The sequence below is a fragment of the Scyliorhinus canicula genome, chromosome 9 (genome assembly GCF_902713615.1).
Source record: "Scyliorhinus canicula chromosome 9, sScyCan1.1, whole genome shotgun sequence".
Classification (NCBI taxonomy): Eukaryota; Metazoa; Chordata; class Chondrichthyes; order Carcharhiniformes; family Scyliorhinidae; genus Scyliorhinus; species Scyliorhinus canicula.
The window spans coordinates 65482030-65505115 of NC_052154.1; the positions used below are offsets into that span (position 1 = coordinate 65482030).

General features: G+C 44.6%; 1 protein-coding gene across 2 annotated transcripts in view; it reads left to right on the forward strand.

The window, feature by feature from the left end:
- The window catches only part of nutf2 (nuclear transport factor 2), a 75772-nt gene extending 52926 nt beyond the window's left edge, over positions 1 to 22846 (forward strand). For both annotated transcript variants that reach the window (XM_038806810.1, XM_038806808.1), the window contains exon 5: positions 18231 to 22846. In XM_038806810.1, the coding sequence (XP_038662738.1) occupies positions 18231 to 18344 (114 nt within the window). In that variant the 3' untranslated portion in view covers positions 18345 to 22846. The remainder of the gene's footprint in view (positions 1 to 18230) is intronic.
- The last annotated feature ends 240 nt before the right edge of the window (positions 22847 to 23086 follow it).

Below are 23086 nucleotides of genomic sequence, written 5' to 3' on the forward strand. Positions count from 1 at the left end.
TTCCGAAGGCGCACCCTAGCTAGGTCCACACCCCCATCCTATCCCCGTAAGCCCACCTAAACATTTGGACACCAAGGGGGAATTTTGCATGGCCAATCCACCTAACCTGTACATCTTTGGACTGTGGGAGGAAACCGGAGCACCTGGAGGAAACCCACGCAGACACTGGGAGAACGTGCGCACTTCACACAGACAGTCTTCAGAAGACCCTGAGAGCATACGAGATTATATAAATACAAAGTAATTTGTTCTTCAGAAGCAGGCAGTGAAGACAGTGCAGACCCTTCTTCAAAGTACTGTATTCCTGACTACTTCTTATCCATAATTGTATTTATCTTCAATGTAATCAATGGAAACAGAACAGTAAAACAGTTTTTGGATTATGAGCATATGGAATATGACTACAGGGCATGCTTTCCAAAATTAATGCACTAAATATAATCCGACAAATAGTGTCCTAAGTTTAACATTCACAAATAAAATAAAAAAGAAAGACATGCATGCATTCATGTAGCATTTTTCTTCACCATCGGACATCTCAATACACTTTAAAGCCGATGAAGTATTTCTGAAAGATAGCCATTGCTGTTATCATCATATCATAGATTGTCGTCTTTCTGTATTGTAACCATTCAGTCCATATCTCTGCAAGTGCCACTCTCCTGCATTTTTTTCCCACAGCTCTTCAAATGTTTTCTCTTCACGTAATTATCCAATTCTCCTTTAAATACCTGAATTGAATATGCCTCCAACATACTCTCAAGCAGTGCATTCTAGTTCACAACCACTCGCTGCGTTTATATTTAAAAAAAAGGGGTCTCCCTTATGGTGTCATTGGTTTTGTCAGTTGCTCCTTTACAAACCTATAGCCCACTGAAAAAAGGTAAAAGCACAAAACACAAAAAAAAACACACTCCGACCCCCCCAATTTTAATGATCTGGATGAAGGGACTGGGGGAATTCTAGCGAAGTTTGCCGATGATACGAAGTTAGGTGGTCAGGCAGGTAGTGCTGAGGAAGTGGGGAGGCTGCAGAAGGATCTAGACAGTTTGGGAGAGTGGTGCAGGAAATGGCTGATGCAATTCAACGTGAGAAAATGTGAGGTCTTGCACTTTGGAAAAAAGAATCCAAGCATAGACTACTTTCTAAACGGTGAGAAAATTCATAATGCCAAAGTACAAAGGGATCTGGGAGTGCTAGTCGAGGATTCCCTAAAGGTAAACATGCAGGTTGAATCTGTGATTAAGAAAGCGAATGCAATGTTGTCATTTATCTCAAGAGGGTTGGAATATAAAAGCAGCGATGTGCTACTGAGCCTTTATAAGGCTCTGGTTAGGCCCCATTTGGAGTACTGTGTCCAGTTTTGGGCCCCACATCTCAGGAAGGACATACTGGCACTGGAGCGTGTCCAGCGGAGATTCACACGGATGATCCCTGGAATGGCGGGTCTAACATATGATGAACGGCTGAGGATCCTGGGATTGTATTCATTGGAGTTTAGAAGGTTAAGGGGAGATCTAATAGAAACTTACAAGATAATACATGGCTTAGAAAGGGTGGACGCAAAGAAACTGTTTCCGTTAGGCGAGGAGACGAGGACCCGTGGGCACAGCCTTAGAATTAGAGGGGGTAAATTCAGAACAGAAATGCGGAGACATTTCTTCAGCCAGAGAGTGGTGGGCCTGTGGAATTCATTGCCGCGGAGTGCAGTGGAGGCCGGGACGCTAAATGGCTTCAAGACAGAGATAGATAAATTCTTGATGTCGCGAGGAATTAAGGGCTACGGGGAGAATGCTGGTAGGTGGAGTTGAAATGCCCATCAGTCATGATTGAATGGCGGAGTGGACTCGATGGGCCGAATGGCCTTACTTCCACTCCTATGTCTTATGGTCTTAATATCCACATCATCCGACCTCTGCTGATCCAGATCCTCCATCTCCTGTCGACATTCAGTTTTCCCCCAATTTATGGTCTCTTATGAAGTCATTGACCTCTTCTAACGTTTCAAAATAGCACTCCCAACTATCGTAAGTGACCCACAGTTTCGCCGGGTACAGTACTCTGAACCGAATCTGCCTTCCATAACACGGCCCCGGCCTTGTTAAATCCGGCACGCCTATTCGCCAGCTTTGTGCCAATATCCTGGACCCAGTACCCTCCTATTCACAGTTCTGCTTCTCCCTGACCCACTGCAGGATTTTCTGCTTCTCCACAAACTTGTGGGGCTTCACAATCACCGCCCGCGGGCCTCCCCCACTCTTGGCTTCTGCCTTAGGGACCTGTGCGCCCTATCCACCTCTGTCCTGCACCTACTGTATCCTCCAGCATCCTTGCAATGTATTTTGTGGCGCTGGTACCTTGCACACCTCTGGCAGACCAACGATATGTAGATTCTGCCTTTTGGACCTGTTCTCCTGTTCCACTACCTTTGCCCTCAGCTACTTGCAAAGGTCCCCAGGATCCCCACCTCCGCCTGCAACGACACCACCCGATCCCTATGATCGGACACCATCTTCTTCACCTCCCATATCTGCGACCCCTATGCCTCGAGGCATTACTCTACTGGCTCCATTGTTCCTTTCAGGGGTGCTATTGCTCTCTCAATGGCCTTTCAACCGGTCCTCCTGCATCGCCTTTTTTGCTGGCAGAATTCTGCTCTGATAAATGCCATCAACTGCTCCATCTGGGGCTTTCCCACTTGTGACGACTCTTCCTCCTCTGCCACAGGTTTCCTCCAGTTCCTCGGCCAGACCCTTAATTGTTTTTTGGCGGTTAGGTAACCAGTAGACGTGGCACTCACGGGGGAAGGGGCATCTCCACACCTGCTACACTTTCCTGTCAAAATTGCCTCACTTTCAGGTAAAGCAGCCTTCGAGCTGGAGCTGCTCTGTGTGTGACCACTCTCTCCATGACTGCCACCGGAAGTGGAAGAACATAGAACAGCACAGAACAGGCCCTTCGGCCCTCGATGTTGTGCCGAGCATTGTCCGAAACCAAGATCAAGCTATCCCACTCCCTGTCAGTCTGGTGTGCTCCATGCGCCTATCCAATAATCGCTTGAAAGTTCCTAAAGTGTCCTACTCCACTATCACAGCAGGCAGTCCATTCCACACCCTAAACACTCCGAGTAAAGAACCTACCTCGGACATCCCTCCTATATCTCCCACCCTGAATCTTATAGTTATGCCCCCTTGTAACAGCTACATTCAGCCGAGGAAATAGTCTCTGAACGTCCACTCTATCTATCCCCCTCATCATCTTATAAACCTCTATTAATTCGCCTCTCATCCTCCTCCACTCCAAGGAGAAAAGCCCTAGCTCCCTCAACCTTTCCTCATAAGACCTATCCTGCAAACCAGGCAGCATCCTGGTAAATCTCCTTTGCACCCTTTCCAATGCTTCCACATCCTTCCTGTAATGAGGTGACCAGAACTGCACACAATACTCCAAATGTGGTCTCACCAGGGTCATGTATAGTTGCAGCATAACCCCGCGGCTCTTAAACTCAAGTCCCCTGTTAATAAACGCTAACACACTATAAGCCTTCTTCACAGCTCTATCCACATGAGTGGCAACCTTCAGAGATCTGTGGACATGAACCCCAAGATCTCTCTGTTCCTCCACATTCCTCAGAACCCTGCCGTTGACCCTGTAATCCGCATTTAATTTTTTTCTACCAAAATGAATCACCTTGCACGAATCAGGGTTAAACTCCATCTGCCATTTTTTGGCCCGGCTCTGCATCCTATCAATGTCTCTTTGCAGCCTACAACAGCCCTCCACCTCATCCACTACTCCACCAATCTTGGTGTCATCAGCAAATTTACTGACCCACCCTTCAGCCCCCTCCTCCAAGTCATTGTTAAAAATCACAAATAGCAGAGGACCCAGCACTGATCCCTGTGGTACACCGCTGGTAACTGGTCTCCAGTCAGAAAATTTTCCATCCACCACCACCCTCTGCCTTCTATGTGATAGCCAGTTGTTACTTATCCAATTGGCCAAATTTCCCTCTATCCCACACCTCCTTACTTTCTTCATGAGCTGACCATGGGGAACCTTATCAAATGTGTTACTAAAATCCATGTGTACGACATCAGCTGCTCTACCTTCATCTACACACTTAGTTACCTCCTCAAAGAATTCAATCAAATTTATGCCGCAAGTGTTATCCTTCACGAATCAGTGTTGACTATCCCGGATTAAGCTGCATCTTTCCAAATAGTCATAAATCCTATCCTCAGGACCTTTTCCATTAACTTGCCGACCACCAAAGTAAGACTAACTGGCCTATAATTACCAGGGTCATTCCTATTCCCTTTCTTGAACAGAGGAACAACCTTCGCCACTCCAGTCATCTGGCACTATCCCCGTGGACAGTGAGGACCCAAAGTTCAAAGCCAAAGGCTCTGCAACCTCATCCCTTGACTCCCAAAGAATCCTTGGATATATCCCATCTGGCCCAGGGGACTTGTCGACCCTCAGGTTTTTCAAAATTGCTAACACATCCTTCCTCAGAACATCTACCTCCTCTAGCCTACCCGCCTGTATCACACTCTCATCCTCAAAAACATGGCCCCTCCTTAGTGGACACTGAAGAAAAGTATTCATTCATGCCTCCTATTTCTTCTGACTCCATGAACAAGTTCCCACTACCATCCTTGACTGGCCCTACCCTCACCCTGGTCATTCTTTTATTTCTCACATAAGAGTAATAAGCCTTGGGGTTTTCCTTGATCCGACCCACCAAGGACTTCTCATGCCCCCTCCGAGCTCTCCTAAGCCCTTTTTTAAAGCTCATTCCTTGCTACCTCACCGTCAAGCGACCCAAATGAACGTTGTTTTCTCATGCCTTCATACTCTTCCTTTTTCCTCTTGACAAGACATTCAACCTCTTTTGTGAACCATGGTTCCCTCACACGGCCATTTCCTTCCTGCCTGACAGGGACATACTATCAAGGACACGCAGTATTTGTTTCTTGAACAAGCTCCACTTTTCATTTGTGCCTTTCCCTGACAGTTTCTGTTCCCATTTTTTGCTCCCGAAGTCTTGCCTAATCGCATCATAATTACTCCTCCCCCAATTATAAACCTTGCCCTGCCGTATGGCCCTGTCCCTCTCCAGCACGGTACCATTGTGGACAGCACAATCGCTTCACAGCTCCAGGGTCCCAGGTTCGATTCCGGGTTGGGTCACTGTCTGTGCGGAGTCTGCACATCCTCCCCGTGTGTGCATGGGTTTCCTCCGGGTGCTGCGGTTTCTTCCCACAGTCCAAAGATGGCAGGTTAGGTGGATTGGCCATGATAAATTGCCCTAAGCGTCCAAAATTGCCCTTAGTGTTGGGTGGGGTTACTGGGTTATGGGGATAGGGTGGAGTTGTTGACCTTGGGTAGGGTGCTCTTTCCAAGAGCCGGTGCAGACTCGATGGGCTGAATGGCCTCCTGCACTGTAAATTCTATGATTAAAATGTATCTGAATGCAACATCAGCATATTGAGAATCATGCATGCAGTTATTGTGAAGAGTTATTAATTAACCAATGTTCTTTAAGAACTAGATTAGGAACAACTTTGTTTTGATGAATTAGTATTCCAGAACTAATTTGGCAACTTGCTCCGCTGTTAATTCGGATTTATAATTTCTTGTTGATAAATTGAGTTCTTTGTTGAATCAAGTCCCAATGAGAATTAAAATAGGATAAAATTGAAATGTTAGGCAATGTGCTTTGACAGTACAACTAGCTACACAGGTGGTGCTGCAGAGTCTGGCTGCACCATTTGTCAGTTGGTATCTGGCCATCTAAAGGACCTGTGGGGTGCCAGAGGTACTCACTGTTGCTATACGACTGTTGGAAAGGGAAAGCTGCTGTGTGAGTTTGGCAGAGGGGGGTAATATTTGAGAAGCAAGGCTGCGAGTGTGAAGGGGGCGGTATTGGGAAGAGGGGTCACAGAGTGAGTATGAGTTGGGGTAAAAGGTTGTTGGGGGGGGGGGGGGGGGGGGAGATAAGGGGCCTAATTACTATGTATATGTGATAGGGGAGAGGGACTTCACTAAATCTTTAACCAGGAAATATGGAGAGCTTGGTGGAAACCTGTATACATGTAAATCATATTTTGGCAAGTACATTTGAAACAGATTTTCATATTTATATTATGTATTATATGGTCTATAGTATGTGATAATTATATATTTAATATTACTCTGCTGTTTTAGTGCTATTTTGGTTTTACTGGTGTCTGGGCTGGTGCTAATTTCCAAGAATTTTTAAAATATATTCGTTTGTGGAATGTCGGTAATAATGGCAAGGTCAGCATTTGTTGTCCATGTCTAATCGTCCTCGAGATGGTGGTGGTGAGTTAAAATGGCGTAACATTGGAAAATAGTTTCTGAAGCACTACCATAGTCCTTTGTTTCGCTTCACATATGCATAATCCAGCAAAGTCATGTTCTGTTAGTATGGATATCATCCTGTACTTTATGCCCTAAATTCATTAAATGTTGAAATGCTGAGGTCGCTTTGGTGATTTGATACCAAATGCATTGGTCCATGACCTTGACGGTAATAGAAGGTAAACAAATTTTATATTCAGTGCCTAAAATCCTATATGTTTTATGAACGCTCTCTCAATATGTCCTGCTGCCTTCAAAGATCAATGCATATGCAGCCCAGGTCCCACTGACGCTGCACACTTTAGAACTATGACATTAAGTAGATATTGCCTTTCCCTATCCTGCCAAATTACAACACCTCACACTTTTCAGCATTAAATTGCATCAGCCACTTGTCTGCTCATTTTGCTAGCCTATGTCCTGTTGAAGTTAATTTGTACCATCCTTACTTTGTCAGTCCAAATTTGGTATAATTGACAAATTTTGAAATTGTACTCTGTATTCCAATATCTATACAGGTGTTTTAAAAAAAACTTACCATGCTTCAGTCTGAAACAACCACTTCCTGTTAATCAGCCTTTTTTTCTTGTACTTGTCAAATGCTTTCTTAAAATGCATATCTGCAACATCCAGTGCATTCCCTTCATTAAACGTCTCAATTGTTACAACCAATGGGCAGCACGGTAGCACAAGTGGCTAGCACTGTGGCTTCACAGCGCCAGGGTCTCAGGTTCGATTTCCCCGTTGGGTCACTGTCTTTGCGGAGTCTGCACGTTCTCGTGTCTTCGAGGGTTTCCTCCGGGTGCTCCGGTTTCCTCCCATAGTCCAAAGACGTGCAGGTTAGGTAGATTGGCCATGATAAATTGCCCTTCGTGACCAAAAAGGTTAGGAGGGGTTACTGGGTTGTGGGGATAGGGTGGAAGTGAGGGCTTAAGTGGTGCAGACTCGATGGGCTGAATGGCCTCCTTCTGAACTCTTATGTTCTAGTTTAGTTAAACCTAACCTGCCATTTGCAAATCTGTGCTCTCCTTGGTTCACTCAAACTTCTCAAGCGCCTGTTCTTTTCCTCATTGTCTCTAGAACCTTACTGATGTTAGACTGAATGGCTTGTAAGATTATTGTTATACCCTTTCTTTAACAAGGGTGACACATTGCCACTTTCCTTCGCTCTGTCCCGTATCTAGGGAGGATTGGAAAATTATGATGAGCCCTTCTGCTGTATCTCCCCCATTTCCTATAGCAACCTGGGGCACAAGCTATTTGAACAGTGCAATATATCCACTCTAAGCTTAGCCAGTCTTTCCAGTACATTCTGCCAATTAATTTTCACTCTATCCATTAACCTCTACTGTCTCTGCTCCTGCTGATATTTTGTCAGCATCCTCTTACTTTCTGTACACAAAGATACAAAATACTTGCTAAGCCTTGCCTTGTGTCATGTGAGAATACCTTTGAGAAATGGGTGTTTATGGGTGTGTATAAATATCTGTCGTGATAAGACAGTGGGGGGTTGTTAAAGTGGTAAAGGAAAGCCCAAGTGAAGCGAAAGAGGTGCAAAAGATTGTACAGCCTGATCAAGAGGTGATTGATAAGAAGGTGCCAGATCTCTTTAAAGAATTTACTTATGTGGGTAAAGTTTACTCATGTGTATCAGGAGTAGGAGGTAAAGAAGTCACAATTTTAAGTGATATGGGAGCTAGTCAATCTTTAATGGTAAGAGATGAGAAGTTATGTAGTTTGGGAAGAATATTGCCAGAAAAGGTAGTAATATGTGGAATTCAGGGTGAAAGGAGTAGTTTTCCATTATATAAGGTAAGGTTGGAAAGTCCAGTGAAGTGGTAGTAGATGTAATAGAGAAGCTATCTTGTTCAGGAATACAGTTTATCTTGGGTAATGATATAGCTGGATCGCAGGTGGGAGTGATGCCTACTGTGATTGATAAGCCAGTGTTGAAGGACGAATATCCTGGGATTTTTCCAGATTGTGGAGTAACAAGGTTGCAAAGTTACAGGTTAAGACAAGAGGAGAAATCAAAGAGTGAAGATAAAGTTGAACTGCAATGATCCAAAACGATTTTTGATCAGGTGGTTGAAAAAGAACAAGAACAGGTGGAGGATGCGGCAGATATTTTTAGTTCAGGAAAATTGGCAGAGTTACAACAGAATGATGTAGAAATAAAACGGATTTATCAGAAAGCATATACGGAAGAGGAATCTGAGTGTATACCAGAATGTTATTACTGTGATGTATTGATGAGAAAATGGAGACCTTTACATATGCAGGCGGATGAAAAGTGGGCAGAAGTTCATCAAGTAGTATTGCCGGTAGGGTATAGAAAGGCGGTGTTGCGAATTGCACATGAGGTACCAGTGGGAGGTCATTTGGGAATAAGGAAACTCGAGCTAAAATCCAAAAGCATTTTTATTGGCCTGGACTACATAAAAATGTAGTTAAATTTTGTCAATCATGTCACACATGTCAAGTGATAGGGAAACCTCAAGCCGTGATAAAACCAGCACCCTTAATACCCATTCCAGCATTTGAGGAACCTTGTACAAGGGTCCTAATTGATTGCGTAGGACCGCTTCCTAAAATGAAAAGTGGGAATCAATATCTTTTGACGATAATGGATCTGTCTACTAGGTTCCAGTACGTATTATTACAGCTAAAAAGATTGTGGAGGAGTTATTTAAATTCTTTACTAGATATGGACTACCTATAGAAGTACAATCGGGTCAAATTTTACCTCAAGGTCATTCAAAGAAGTTATGGAAAGCTTAGGAATAAAACAATTTAAATCAACTGCGCACCATCCAGAATCGCAGGGAGCGTTAGAAAGGTGGCAACAGACATTAAAGACAATGTTGAGGGCTTATTGTCACGATTATCCAGAGGATTGGGATAAAGGAATTCCATTCGTACTGTTTGCAATTAGGGATGCACCTAATGAGTCAACCAAATTTAGTTCTTTTGAACTAATTTTTGGTCATGAGGTAAGAGGACCATTTAAATTGATTAAGGAAAAATTGGTGAGTGAGAAATCGGAAATTACATTATTGGATTACGTGTCAAATTTTAGGGAACGATTAAATAGAGCAGGTGAATTGGCTAGACAACATTTAAAAGTTGCACAAAATGTGATGAAACGGGTAGCGGACAAGAAATCCAAAGTTCGTAGTTTTGCCAGTGGAGATAAAGTTTTAGTATTGTTACCAGTGGTAGGTGAACCTTTAAAAGCAAGATTTTGTGGACCGTATCAGATTGAAAGGAAATTAAGTGAGGTGAATTTTGTGGTAAAAAACACCAGTTAGAAGGAAGACGCACAGAGTGTGTCATGTGCATATGCTTAAAAAGTACTATGAAAGGGAAGGAGAAGAAAAGGAGTTTTTAATGATTGTAACTCAAACTAACAAACCAAATCCAGATGACTGTGAATTTGACATACCTCAAATTAAATTGAAAAATGAGGATGTTTTTAAAAATTGGGATAAATTGTAGAGTTAACTTCCAGAAGAATAACGGACTGACCTGAAAGAGTTATTTTTTTTTTAAAAATAATTTTTATTGAAAGAGTTTTTCCACACAGACATTTACCCCTACTAATTTTTAAATTATTTACAACACAATCCCTCTAGGCAAATATCCCTCCCTCGCCCGCCCTCTCGCGCGCACCATTCCTCCCCCCCACCCCCCCCCAAGCAACAACTTAACAAACAAGGCAGCCTACAGTTTCAGACATGAGCAGCGAGCAGACTTGCCCGCGTTACAGTCGTGCATGCCCCCCCACGACCATTGCTGCCCCCCCCCCGGGTTGCTGCTGCCACGACCCCGAACGCCTATCTCTGATCTAAAAAGTCAAGGAAAGGTTGCCACCGCCTGGAGAATCCCTGTACCGACCCTCTCAGGGCAAATTTGATCCTTTCTAGCTGAATATAGCTAGCCGTATCGTTAATCCAAGTTTCAACGCTTGGAGGCCTCGCGTCCTTCCATTGAATTAGTATCCTTCGTCGAGCCACTAGGGACGCAAAGGCCAGTATTCCGGCCTCCCTAGCCTCCTGTACCCCCGGTTCTACCCCGACCCCAAAGATCGCAAGCCCCCATCCTGGTTTGACCCTGGACCCCACCACCTTCGACACCGTCCTTGCCACCCCCTTCCAGAACCCTTCCAGCACCGGACATGCCCAGAACATATGCACATGGTTCGCTGGGCTTCCCAGACATCTGACACACCTGTCCTCACCCCCAAAGAACCGGCTCATCCTTGTCCCCGTCATGTGAGCTCTATGCAGCACCTTAAATTGAATGAGGCTCAGCCTCGCACACGAGGAGGAAGAATTGACCTTCTCCAGTGCATCCGCCCACATCCCGTCTTCTATCTGCTCTCCCAGCTCCCCTTCCCACTTGGCTTTCAGCTCCTCCCCTGATGCTTCTTCCGCCTCCTGCATTATCTTGTAGATGTCTGATATCTTCCCCCCTCCGACCCAGACCCCCGAGAGCACCCTATCACTCGCCCCCTTACTGGGGAGCAGGGGGAACCCCTCCACCTGCCGCCTAGCAAATGCCTTCACTTGTAAATATCTGAACATGTTTCCCGGGGGGAGCTCAAACTTCTCCTCCAGCCCTCCCAGGCTCGCAAACCTCCCCTCTATAAACAGGTCCTTCAGCTGCCGTATGCCCACCCTGTACCAGCTCTGAAATCCCCCGTCGATGTTCCCCGGGATGAATCTATGGTTCCCTCTTATTGGCGCCGCCAACAGACCTCCCATTTCCCCCCTGTGTCGCCTCCACTGCCCCCATATCTTGAGGGTGGCCGCCACCACCGGGCTCGTGGTGTACCTCGTGGGGGGGAGCGGCCATGGTGCCGTTACTAGGGCCCCCAGGCTTGTGTTGCCACAGGACGCCCTCTCCATTCGTTTCCAAGCTGCCCCCTCCCCTTCCATCATCCACTTGCGCACCATTGACACATTTGCCGCCCAGTAATACCCCGAGAGATTGGGTAGTGCCAGCCCTCCACTGTCCCTACTCCGCTCCAAAAAGACCCTCCTCACCCTTGGGGTGCCGTGCGCCCACACGTAGCTCATGATGCTACTCGTCACCTTTTTGAAGAAGGCCCTAGGGAGGAAGATGGGCAAGCACTGAAATAAAAACAAGAACCTTGGGAGGACCGTCATTTTGATTGACTGCACCCTCCCCGCCAGCGACAGCGGTACCATGTCCCACCTCTTAAATTCCTCCTCCATCTGTTCCACCAGCCTGGAAAAGTTCACTTGTGGAGGGTCCCCCAGTTCCTTGCCACCTGCACCCCTAAGTACCTAAAGCTCTTTCCTGCTCGCTTGAAGGGGAGTCTCCCAATACCCTCTCCCTGGTCCCCCGGGTGTATCACAAAAACCTCGCTTTTGCCCAAATTTAGTTTGTACCCCGAAAAGTCCCCAAACTCTGCTAATAGTTCCATTATCTCCGGCATTCCCCCTTCTGGGTCTGCCACGTACAGCAGTAGATCATCCGCATACAGCGATACCCGATGTTCCTCCCCTCCCCTAGTCAGTCCTCTCCACCCCCCTGAACCCCTCAGTGCCATCGCCAACGGTTCAATCGCCAGTGCGAAAAGTAAGGGGGATAGGGGACATCCCTGCCTGGTCCCTCGGTGGAGCCCGAAATACTCCGACCTCCTCCCGTTTGTCACTACACTCGCCGTCGGGCCGAGTAGAGCAACTTCACCCACTTAATAAACCCTTCCCCAAACCCAAACCGTTCCAACGTCTCCCACAGGTACTCCCACTCCACCCTATCGAATGCCTTCTCCTCGTCCAGCGCTACCACTATCTCAGCCTCCCCCTCCACTGCCGGCATCATAATTACATTCAGCAATCTCCGCACGTTCGTGTTGAGCTGCCGCCCCTTCACGAACCCCGTCTGGTCCTCATGGATTACCCCGGCACACAATCCTCTATTCTAGCTGCCAGGATCTTTGCCAGCAACTTGGCATCCACGTTCAGAAGCGAGATAGGCCTGTAGGACCCGCACTGCACGGGGTCTTTATCCCGCTTCAATATCAGGGAGATCAGAGCCTGCGACATTGTCGGGGGCAGAACCCCCCCCCTCTCGCGCCTCATTAAAGGCTCGTACCAGTACCGGTCCCACCAAGTCCACATTTTTCTTATAGAATTCCACCGGGAACCCATCTGGCCCCGGCGCCTTCCCCGCCTGCATCTGACCTATTCCCTTGACTAGCTCCTCTAGCCCTATTGGCGCCCCCAGCCCTTCTACCAGCCCCTCCTGGACCCTTGGGAACCTCAATTTGTTTAGGAAGTCCTCCATTCCCCCTCTCCTCGTCGGCGGCTCAGACCGATACAACTCCTTGTAAAAATCCCTGAAGACCCCGTTCACTTCTTGCCCCTTCTGCACTACCTTCCCGCCCCTCTCCTTCACTCCCCCAATCTCCCTAGCCGCATCTCGTTTGCGAAGCTGGTGTGCCAGCATCCTGCTCGCCTTCTCCCCATACTCATAGACGGCGCCCTGCGCCCTTCTCCACTGCGTCTCTGCCTTCCTGGTGGTCAGCAGGTCGAACTTGGCCTGCAGGCTGCGCCGTTCTCCCAGCAGCCCCTCCTCTGGTGCCTCCGCATATCTCCTATCCACTTCCAATAGCTCCCCCACCAGCCTCTCCCTCTCCTGCCTCTCCTTTCTTTCTCTGTGTGCCCTTATGGAGATCAGCTCTCCCCTGATCACTGCCTTCAGGGCCTCCCAGACCATCCCCACCTGCACCTCACCCGTGTCATTCAAGTCCAGATAGCTCTCAATGCTCTTCCGGACCCTTTTACACACCTCGTCATCCGCTAACAGCCCCACATCCAGCCGCCACAGCGGGCGCTGGTCCCGCGCCTCCCCCATTTCCACATCCACCCATGTGGTGCATGATCAGAGATCGCAATGGCCGAGTACTCAGCTTCCCGTACCCTCGGGATCAGCCCCCTGCTCAACACGAAGAAATCGATTCTGGAGTACACTCTATGGACGTGGGAGAAAAAGGAATACTCCCTCGCCCTCGGCCTACCAAACCTCCATGGGTCTACTCCTCCCATCTGCTCCATGTACCCCCTCAGCACTTCTGCCGCTGCCGGCCTCCTATTGGTCCTTGAGCTCGATCTGTCTAGCCCGGGGTCCAGCACTGTGTTAAAGTCCCCCCCCCATGATCAAGCCCCCTGCCTCCAGTCCCGGAATGAGGCCAATAGGCGCCTCATAAAACCCGCGTCATCCCAGTTCGGGGCATATACGTTGACCATCACCACTTTCTCCCCCTGCAGCTTACCCTTCACCATCACATACCTACCCTCCTTATCCGCCACCACCTCCTCCGCCACGAACGACACCCTCTTTCCCACCAGAATCGCCACCCCCCCGGTTCTTTGCGTCCAATCCAGAGTGGAACACCTGTCCCACCCACCCCCTTCTCAGGCGAACCTGGTCCGCTACCTTCAAATGGGTCTCCTGTAACATTGCTACATCAGCCTTCAGTCCCTTCAGGTGTGAGAATACCCTTGATCTCTTGACCGGCCCATTCAGCCCCCTCACGTTCCAAGTGATCAGCCGGGTCGCGGGACGACCCGCCCCCTTCCCCTGCCGATTAGCCATGTCCTGTTCCCTGCTCGCCCCGGGTCGACCCTCCCCTTCTGACCCGCTCCCCATGGCGATGGCCCCCTCCCCCCCACCCCTCCAGTCCTCCACTTCCCGTTCCTGGTCTTTCCAGCAGCAACCCGGTGTCCCTCCCTGGCCCCGCTCCAACGCGGGAAAGGTCGCCATTGCTAGCCACGCCCCGCGCTCCTCCCCTCCCCCCCTCCTCTGCCCCGCGTGCGGGAAAACAGAGGAAAGCCCGCGCTTTCGCCCTGCCACACCCCACCCCGCCATCTTCAGTTCCACCCCCGTCCCCATCCATGCCTGTAAAAAACCCCCCCTAGGAGCCCATATCCCCGATCTGCTCTCCCCCCCGTCCCGCCTCCCCAACTTAACATTATGAATAACAGATAGATAACAAATAACAATGTACTTAACAGTCGCCCTCTACGAAACAATATAAATAACCATAAATAACCATGAATAACCCCAATAACAATAACTAAGGGAAGTTGGCAAAGGGGGGAAAAAACATCAAAAGAATAACCAAAGCAAGAGTTCAAGATCCAAACAGAGAAAGGGAAAAAAAAAAGGAAACCGTTCCAATAAGGGTTGCCCAGTTCCGACCCAGCCGAAAAAGAACCGCTTGTTCAGCTGAAAGTACCCGAGCGGCTACGGCCGCCAAGTATCCCCTGGGTCTAATTCGAGTCCAGTTTCTCTTCCTGTACAAAGGCCCACGCCTCCTCTGGGGACTCAAAATAGTGGTGTTGGTTCTTGTAGGTGACCCACAAGCGCGCTGGCTGCAGCATTCCGAACCTGATCCGTTTTGCATGTAGCACCGCCTTCGTCCGGTTGTACCGGGCCCGCCGCTTTGCCACCTCCGCACTCCAGTCCTGGTACACCCTCACCGTCGAGTTCTCCCACTTGCTGCTCCTTTCCCTCTTGGCCCACTCCAGCACTCTCTCACGATCGCTGAGTCGCTGGAACCGCACCAGCACCGCCCTCGGGGGCTCATTTGCTCTTGGCTTCCTAGCCATGACCCTGTAGGCCTCTTCCAGCTCCAGGGGCGAAGGGACGGCCCCTGCCCCCATCAGGGAGCTCAGCATTTCTGCTACGTATCCCGGGAGGTCTGACCCCTCCAGGCCTTCTGCCAGGCCCAAGATCCTCAGGTTCTTCCGCCTCATTCGGGTATCCAGCTCCTCAAAACGGCTCTGCCATTTCAGGTGGAGTGCCTCGTGCACCTCTACCTTTCCCACGAGGACCGTGGCCTCCTCCTCCCTCGCAGTCATCTCCTGCTGCAGCTCCCGAATCGACGCCTCTTGGGTCGCCTGGGCTCCCATCAGCCTGGTGGTCGTCGCATTCATTGACTCCAGGAGCTCCACTTTCAGCTCCGTAAAGAAGCGCAGGAGAGCGGCCTGCTGCTCCTCCGCCCATTTCCTCCATTCTTCGGGTGCGCCACCGGCCGCCATTTTGGTCTTCTTCCCCCGCTTTTTTTGGGGAGCTGCTGTTGCTTTCTTTGCCACCCCACTCCGGGTACCGACCATAAAGTTGGTCTGGTTCTCCTCAGGGAGCCTTCCCCCACCGGGATTTGTCCTTCCAGCGCCGTTGGGGCCCTCCAGTCGGCCCGAAAACACCTTTGTAGCAGGAGCCGCCAAACGTGCGACTTAGCTAGTCATAGCCGCAACCGGAAGTCGTCCTGAAAGAGTTATTGATATCACATGGGCAAGTTTGTGGGGATAAATTGGGAAGTACTAAAATGGCTATACAGGATGTAGATGTGGGAAATGATGCTCCAATCAAACAACATCTATAAAGACTTGACCCTTTAAAATTGGCACAGGTTAACAAAGAGATTGCGAGTATGCTTAAAAATGGCATAATTGAAGTGGGTTGCAGCCAATGGAGCTCACCCATAGTGATGGTACCTAAACCAGACAGTGCCCAACGGTTGTGTGTGGATTATAGAAAGGTTAATGCAGTTGTAAGAACGGACTCTTACCCTATCCCACGTTTGGAGGATTGCATTGAGAACGTGGGACATTCAGCTTTTATTTACAAACTGAATTTACTTAAAGGTTACTGGCAGGTATCTTTATCCGAAAGGGCGAAGGAGATTTCGGCTTTTGTGACTCCAGATGGTATATACCAATTCAAAGTTATGCCATTTGGCATGAAAAGCGCACCAGCCCCTTTTAACAGTTGACTAACAAAGTTGTTTCAGGATTACCCAATTGTGCGTTATACATTGACCATCTGGTAATTTTCAGCCAGATATGAAAAGAACATTTAAAACATCTGATGGAGTTATTTGATCGACTTCAGGAGGTGGGTTTGGTGATAAACCTAGCCAAAAGTGAATTTTGAAAAGCCCAAGTCACTTTCCTTGAGGAGTTTTCAATACCCTTGAGACAAAGGGAAATAATGCGAATTCTTGGCATGAGTGGATTTGATCAAACATTTGTGCAAAAGTTTTTCCGCGTGATTGCTCCACTGATGGACTTGCTGAAGAAGCGTAACAAATTCCAGTGGACAGCGGAGTGTAAACAGGCATTTGACTGCCTGAAAGCTGTAATAATCAATGCTCCTGTGGTGGAGAATTACAAGGGACTCTGTGATCAGATTGAACTAACGTATCTGACTTTAAAGAGAAATGGCGAGGTGTAGAGAAATGAATGGAACGTGCAGAGATCTTCTTGTTCATCCTCCACCTGTTCTTGTTCTTTTTCAACCATCTGATCAAAAATCGTTTCTGATAATTGCACTTCACCTTCACTCTTCGATTTCTCCTCTTGTCTTAACCTGTGACTTTCGACCTTGTTACTACACAATCCGGAAAAATCCCGGGATATTAGTCCTTCAATACTTCAGTTGTCTGATCGAGAAGGATTTCAGTTGGATTATACCTGCTTGCATGTTATTTTTTTTAAACGAAAAAGTATATTTACTGTATGCATTTCTTTAAGGATGGCGAAAAGGTGAAAAATGAAACCATCTTGAAGTTGATGGTTTGTTTTTTTTCTTTTGGGGGGGAGGGGGAAGGTGTCATGTGGGAGTACCTTTAAGAAATGGGTGTTTATAAATGGGTGTGTATATAAATATCTGTAGTGAGAGTACCTTTAAGAAATGGGTGTTTACTACTGCAGTGATGTCAGCGAGTGGGTGGAGCTGGGCTCCCTGTCAACTTTTTACTTTCGTTTTTGAGCAGGCTGCAGGGTGTGTTTTAGTTTCATTTTCAGTGTTGGAGCTGAAGCCAGACCAAGCAGGAGGACTGCTGTTCTCTCTGCTATCAAAAGACTATCTCTTGATCATTGAGTGAATTCAGAATTATAAATGTTTTCAGTAGTGACTTTAACCTGATGTGCTGCTGATAAAGGTTTTGTTTTTAAGTCGTATGGATGTTAAAAAGGAAAGCTCAAAGGTTTACTTAGTGTCGTATTCTTTGGGGGTTGTATTTGAATTAATGGTTGCTAAGATGTTCACTGTTTGTTTTAAAAAGGTTAACTTGAGTTCATAGAATAAACATTGTTTTGCTTTAAAATATACTTTTCCATTTCTGCTATACCACACCTGGAGAGTGGGCCATGTGCTCCCCATACCACAATTTATTAAAAGTTGTGGGTCAGGTGAACTCCATGATACACTTTGGGGTTCTTTAAACCCTGGCCCATAACACTTGCATCTCAAAACATCTCAGCAATTTTAAGTAAGGTAGGTGGCCAAAGATCTGCAGGCCACAATTTCAGTGGAGTTTGCAGGACATTTCTTAATTTATATGGTTTTGTAAGCTCGTGTAGCACTACAATCACAATCTGATACATGCCTGTAATGAAAGGTGAAGTATATTTGACAAGATAGCTTTCTGGAGTCCAGGCTGCTGCTTCTCACTGACACTCCCATATGACTCCTTTGTGCCAGCATGGAGGCTATTAGCCTTGGTAAGTCTCAGTATTGGATGTCTTTGCCCTTGAAGCCGATTACATAAGCTCTGCTTCTTTACAAAACCAACCAGAGAAGTCTAGAATCAACTTGAAGGCTTCTAAATGGGTCCCTTATGTTTTCTGGTCGATTCAACCAGGAACTTCAAAGGACCAATATATTGAATTTTCTCACGTAACTCGATTGTGATATTAGGAGCTTTATGCTAACAGGTTTAGCTGTTCACACTGCAAGTTCAAACAAATCGAGGAAATATTTGTTTCTTCAGAACCTAAATCTGTTTTGTTTCCTTTCAGGCTGATGAAGACCCTGTTATGGGATTTCACCAGATATTTCTACTGAAAAACATCAACGACGCTTGGGTCTGCACCAATGATGTCTTCAGGCTAGCACTGCATAACTTTGGCTGAGACTTCTGCCTCAAGCACATCCTTACATCCACTCTTCTAATCTGCTATTAATCACAATAACTGGATTCCAAATATCATACACAAGCGTGTACGCAACAGTAAAATCTGCAACCTGCGTAGTATCTAATCACAGTTTGCTTGAATTTAGACATTTGTGCATGATGTTTGGAAAAATGTTACTTTAGCTGACATGGGCTGACAGTGTGTGTTGTACCAGCATGCCTTAGAAGATGTCATACCACACTTTCTTTCTTCCTCTGTGTACCGGTCAGTTGCTCTAGCAATCCAAAGAATCAAAATAAATAACAGCAACTACCTGTCCAACTTTTTGAATTGTTCATACCTTTTGTTGACTCATGATACAATAAACCATGTACTTTTCTTAAGATGGAAATTGTTTCATTTAGTTTACTAGCAGGTTTAAGGACATTTCTTTTATTAAAAAATGTATTTGACCATATAATCTGGTTGAAGGAAAAAAATTGCATTTGGGTGTTTTGTGCTGGTGCAAAGATTTTAGTCACTTACCTTATCAAAGGACAGATATAACACAAGTGAACTCAAACATTGTTATTTGGGTTCTACCTTGTATATCATGATCTAACTTGTTTCGGTTCGACTGAAGACTATTTTTGACTGCAAATTGAGGCTATAAAAGAGTAAAATAGTGACATAAGTCTTTTATAGCTGTGATGTACAATATTCAACATGATGTGTAAACATTGAATTTGTTTAAAGCAACACATTTCTGTATTTGAACTTGAAAGTTATATTGCTTAAACGTTTCAAATTTTGAAGGTTTCAGTGAAACAAACCAGTAATTGGAATATTAGGTTGTACTTATTGTGGATATTCATCTTTTGTCAATTCTCCCTCATTTGCTATTCTCCTAAACATGTGATTTCCGTCAGCTTGAAGGATGAAGCAGTGTTAACTGACCTTTTCAATGGCTGCTGCTGCCAGTGCTGCACTTTGGTCAGTTGTCGGTTGAGCTAGAAGTGGATTAAGAATGTCAGTTTTCCGTCTCTGGAAATTCTTCACCGTTGTGGATTCTAGTATCATGGTCCTCCAACATTTAAGCTTATGACCACAAAATTGGAAAACTTGTGCTCTGCGTCATCTATTTCTTTTATGAAATTTATGATTGAAATAGATCCAAGTAAATTATCACAATGTAATAAGGAAAATGGAGGCCATTCATTCATGTTGGACTGTATCACTTGGTACCAGAGCTATGGATTACTGTATAATGCAAAAAAAACTAGTAATGCAATAAGCATTTGTGAACAAAATAAAAACTAGCATTTATCTTAAAGAATTATGTGAATATTACTGATAGTGTCTTTAAGAATGCTGGATTTTTTTCTCCTAATATATTTAGTATGCATAGGTTTTATGTTGCAGATTTGGGGGTTTTCTTTTCTTGATTAGTGATGCATGTTGGAAGTGCAGTTCCGTGATCACTGGGCCATCTGGCATCTCACCAAGTAGCTCCTGTCTAAATTCTAGAAATAGTTCATTTCCAAAAACAGTAATTGAATAGCTATAAGGAGTAGGAATTTCCATTCTGCCATGCCATGGTTTGAGCACGCAACCTTTTGGGTCTGTATGTTTCAAAATGAAAGCTTTTCTTTTAAATACAATATTTATAAAATAACTTTTGACACTGGATTCATTTACATTATGGATTTTATGGGAACTGCATTTGTGTGAGGCCATTTGCACAGATATAGAATCTCAATTTGGGAAACATCATCTTGATTTTAACAATGCAGTGTGATTTCTCTGAGAATGTGTTCTTCTTGAAAGTGGAAATGCATGTTTGTTTTGGAGGCAACATATTTTCTCCTGAACCGATAGGATTAATCTCTAATAAATCTCTAATACATTCAAAGGGGTGCAAAATCCTGTTAGATGGTGCCATTTTTTAAGTATGGTTACCCAGATCTGAAAACAGAAAGCAGCAGTTTATGAGCTCACTGCCAGGAAAATGTTTGGAGAGTTAAATCTGAGTCTTGACACAGTGACAAATACACAATTTACAGATCATACCCACAGCTTGAATATTATTGTGCAATTTGGTGATGTTGGCAGTCATACTGTAAAGTATTAAACCTCATGTTTGTCATGGTAAGAAGCATTCATGTGATGCAGGCAACTGTACAACATAGGTTACAAAATGCAGTTACATTAACTAAATATGTTATACCGAGCAACGTGCTGAATTAGAATTTTTAAATTTGAATCTGATATAATACATAATGAAGTATATTGGGGACTGTCCCAAACATAATTCTAAATTTAGATATCCAGAGGTATCTAATATTTTGTGGACAATAATTTAATGTCTTTCGTGTCCCATAAAAAGTTTTGTTTTCATAACTGCATGTAAAGTTTCTATAAAATGAATAAAGTCAGTTAATTCTAATTTGATAGATTCTAGTTCATTGACCTTTTATTCCAATTAAAGGTGATGGCTATCACAGTTTCAAACTCAACTCTGTGCCTTGCCCTACGTTGAATCAATTTGGGTATATGTTGCAATAATGAATGCACACGCTGAAATTAACCATGTTGAGTACTGAGGAAAGTTTGGGGCAAAGCAAATTTGTCTAATTCAAGTGAGAATTTTGTGTCTCAGTATTGTAAAAGCAGTTTTTTTTAAAGGCATATGTACAGTGGTGTAATTGAGACACCATTTATCAAGGAGCAGTTTCTTTTGTAATCTACTTGTGATTCAATGGTGTCTATTTACCTTTTGTTACTATACATTTCTTAAATGGTCAAAACATGGGACATGTGTTCCATAGAAGCATTATTTATATCGTAAAATATTAATTGTAGTCACACCGTTCATTCTATGGATGGAATAATATCTGATGTAAATTTAAAAGAACACTATAGCACACTACTATTAAAAAGTAACTCAGCCTTCAAGTAAATCCAGGAATCATCTAATTCCTTTTTACGAACATATTCTGATATAACCATGTTTTTCTCTAATTTGTAGGATCCTTTTCCACTTGAGGAACTGGAAAGAGAAGAGTATTAGTTTATTTTGCATTCTGTTGGCTTTTCCACACCCATTCTGTTTCAGCTATAGGAATGCAATGGAGGTCATTAATTTTACAATGATCAAAACAAAAATGACTCCATGATTTGCTGGTGGTACATATAAACTGCCCAATGCCGAAGCAACAATACAGTTTCTTCTTGTATGTGACAATTTGACCAAGAATTTCCCCACAATTAAGGTTGACAGATTCAAGTGGCTTACTTACGAACTTTGAGCGTGGTAACTGCTGGACCATCTGATTTTTTTTTTTAAAGCTTCTCGGGAGATTGCTGGTAGCTTAACGACTGGTGCTTCTATATCAGCATTCGTGACTTGGCCTACAAGGTTGAAATACTAGCCCTAATCTCCGCTATACTTAATATGAATCTATTCTATTCAGAGTCGAGAACTCCCATTAAGCTCCTGTTTGAATTAAAACATCATTGAAAGTTATTAATTTCCAATCTGGCTATGGAATGTAATCAGTCAGTTTGAAGAAAAGGTTTACCTAGTTTTTAGTTTGTCTTATTCTTTAGTGTAAGCTTAGTTTCCTTTCTGGTCTTTTTCATTGTTGTATTTAAGCAAATTTAAGAATACATTAAGGTGTGCAACCTTTTTATCATATAACAAAATAACTCATCATTTCAACCAATTTTTGGAAATATTACTGCAATGATGCATAAAAAGCTGACAATTTAAGTGTAAGCATTGAATGAGTAAAAAACCAGTTCCAATTAAATTGGTAATTTATAAGGATACTGTTGTGGAATTATAACTACATTGTAAAATTTAATGAACTGCAAAACATGAAGCTTAATGTTGAAATACATCAACGGTGTATATTTTGGAATGTTTTGGAGTTGCTGAAAAATAAATTAAAGAAAGGTACATCAAAAGCAAACGTGCAGAAAAGTGGATATTTGGGTGAATTAATTGATATTGCCTTTCATATGGATGTAACTGAAAGCTGCTTTCAGCAGAATTCTTAGCAACTGTAAAGCACCATGTGCAGCTTACACCTATTGTACTGTGAATTTGTGTCAAAGGACTACATTTGGAAATTATTTAAATATGTTACTTTGTGCCATACTAAGGATATGTTGTTTTGCCTTAGATATTTTGCTGTTTATAAAAAAAAAATCTTGATCTAAAACTATTTTCTTAGATATCAATTTAGTCTTTTTTTTCCTTTGCTGTATGGTGTAGGTTGACAAGAGCACAGCTTTCAGGTGCTCTCGCAGTCCCAGACATAACAAAGAATCTTGGGCCAGTTGATGTTACTGAAGCTGTGATACTTTTTCAGGCTTATGTATGCAGACTCAAACTTCTGATGACCTATTTTTGGAAAGTGAAAGCTCTGCTTTCAGTAATAACTGGTACACATTGATTTTATTGCAGTGTAAAATCATTGTTTTGTTGGTTTCTAAAATAAACTTTATCAAACAGCTTTCTCATTGTACTTAACGTTATTGCTTCAGCTGAAAACTGGATTACGGCATTGTGGTATGTGGTTTCAGGCTAGAGCATTGATATATTGAATATTGACGATATTTGAAGATTTCCCATTCATCAGTTGATACTTCATGGGTTCTGTTAATTTTCTCATAATCCATTCTTTTAGTTTTGTTAAATCTGTCATTTGTCCTAATCAAATAAGTAAATGTGCAAAACTGATGGTGAAAGTACC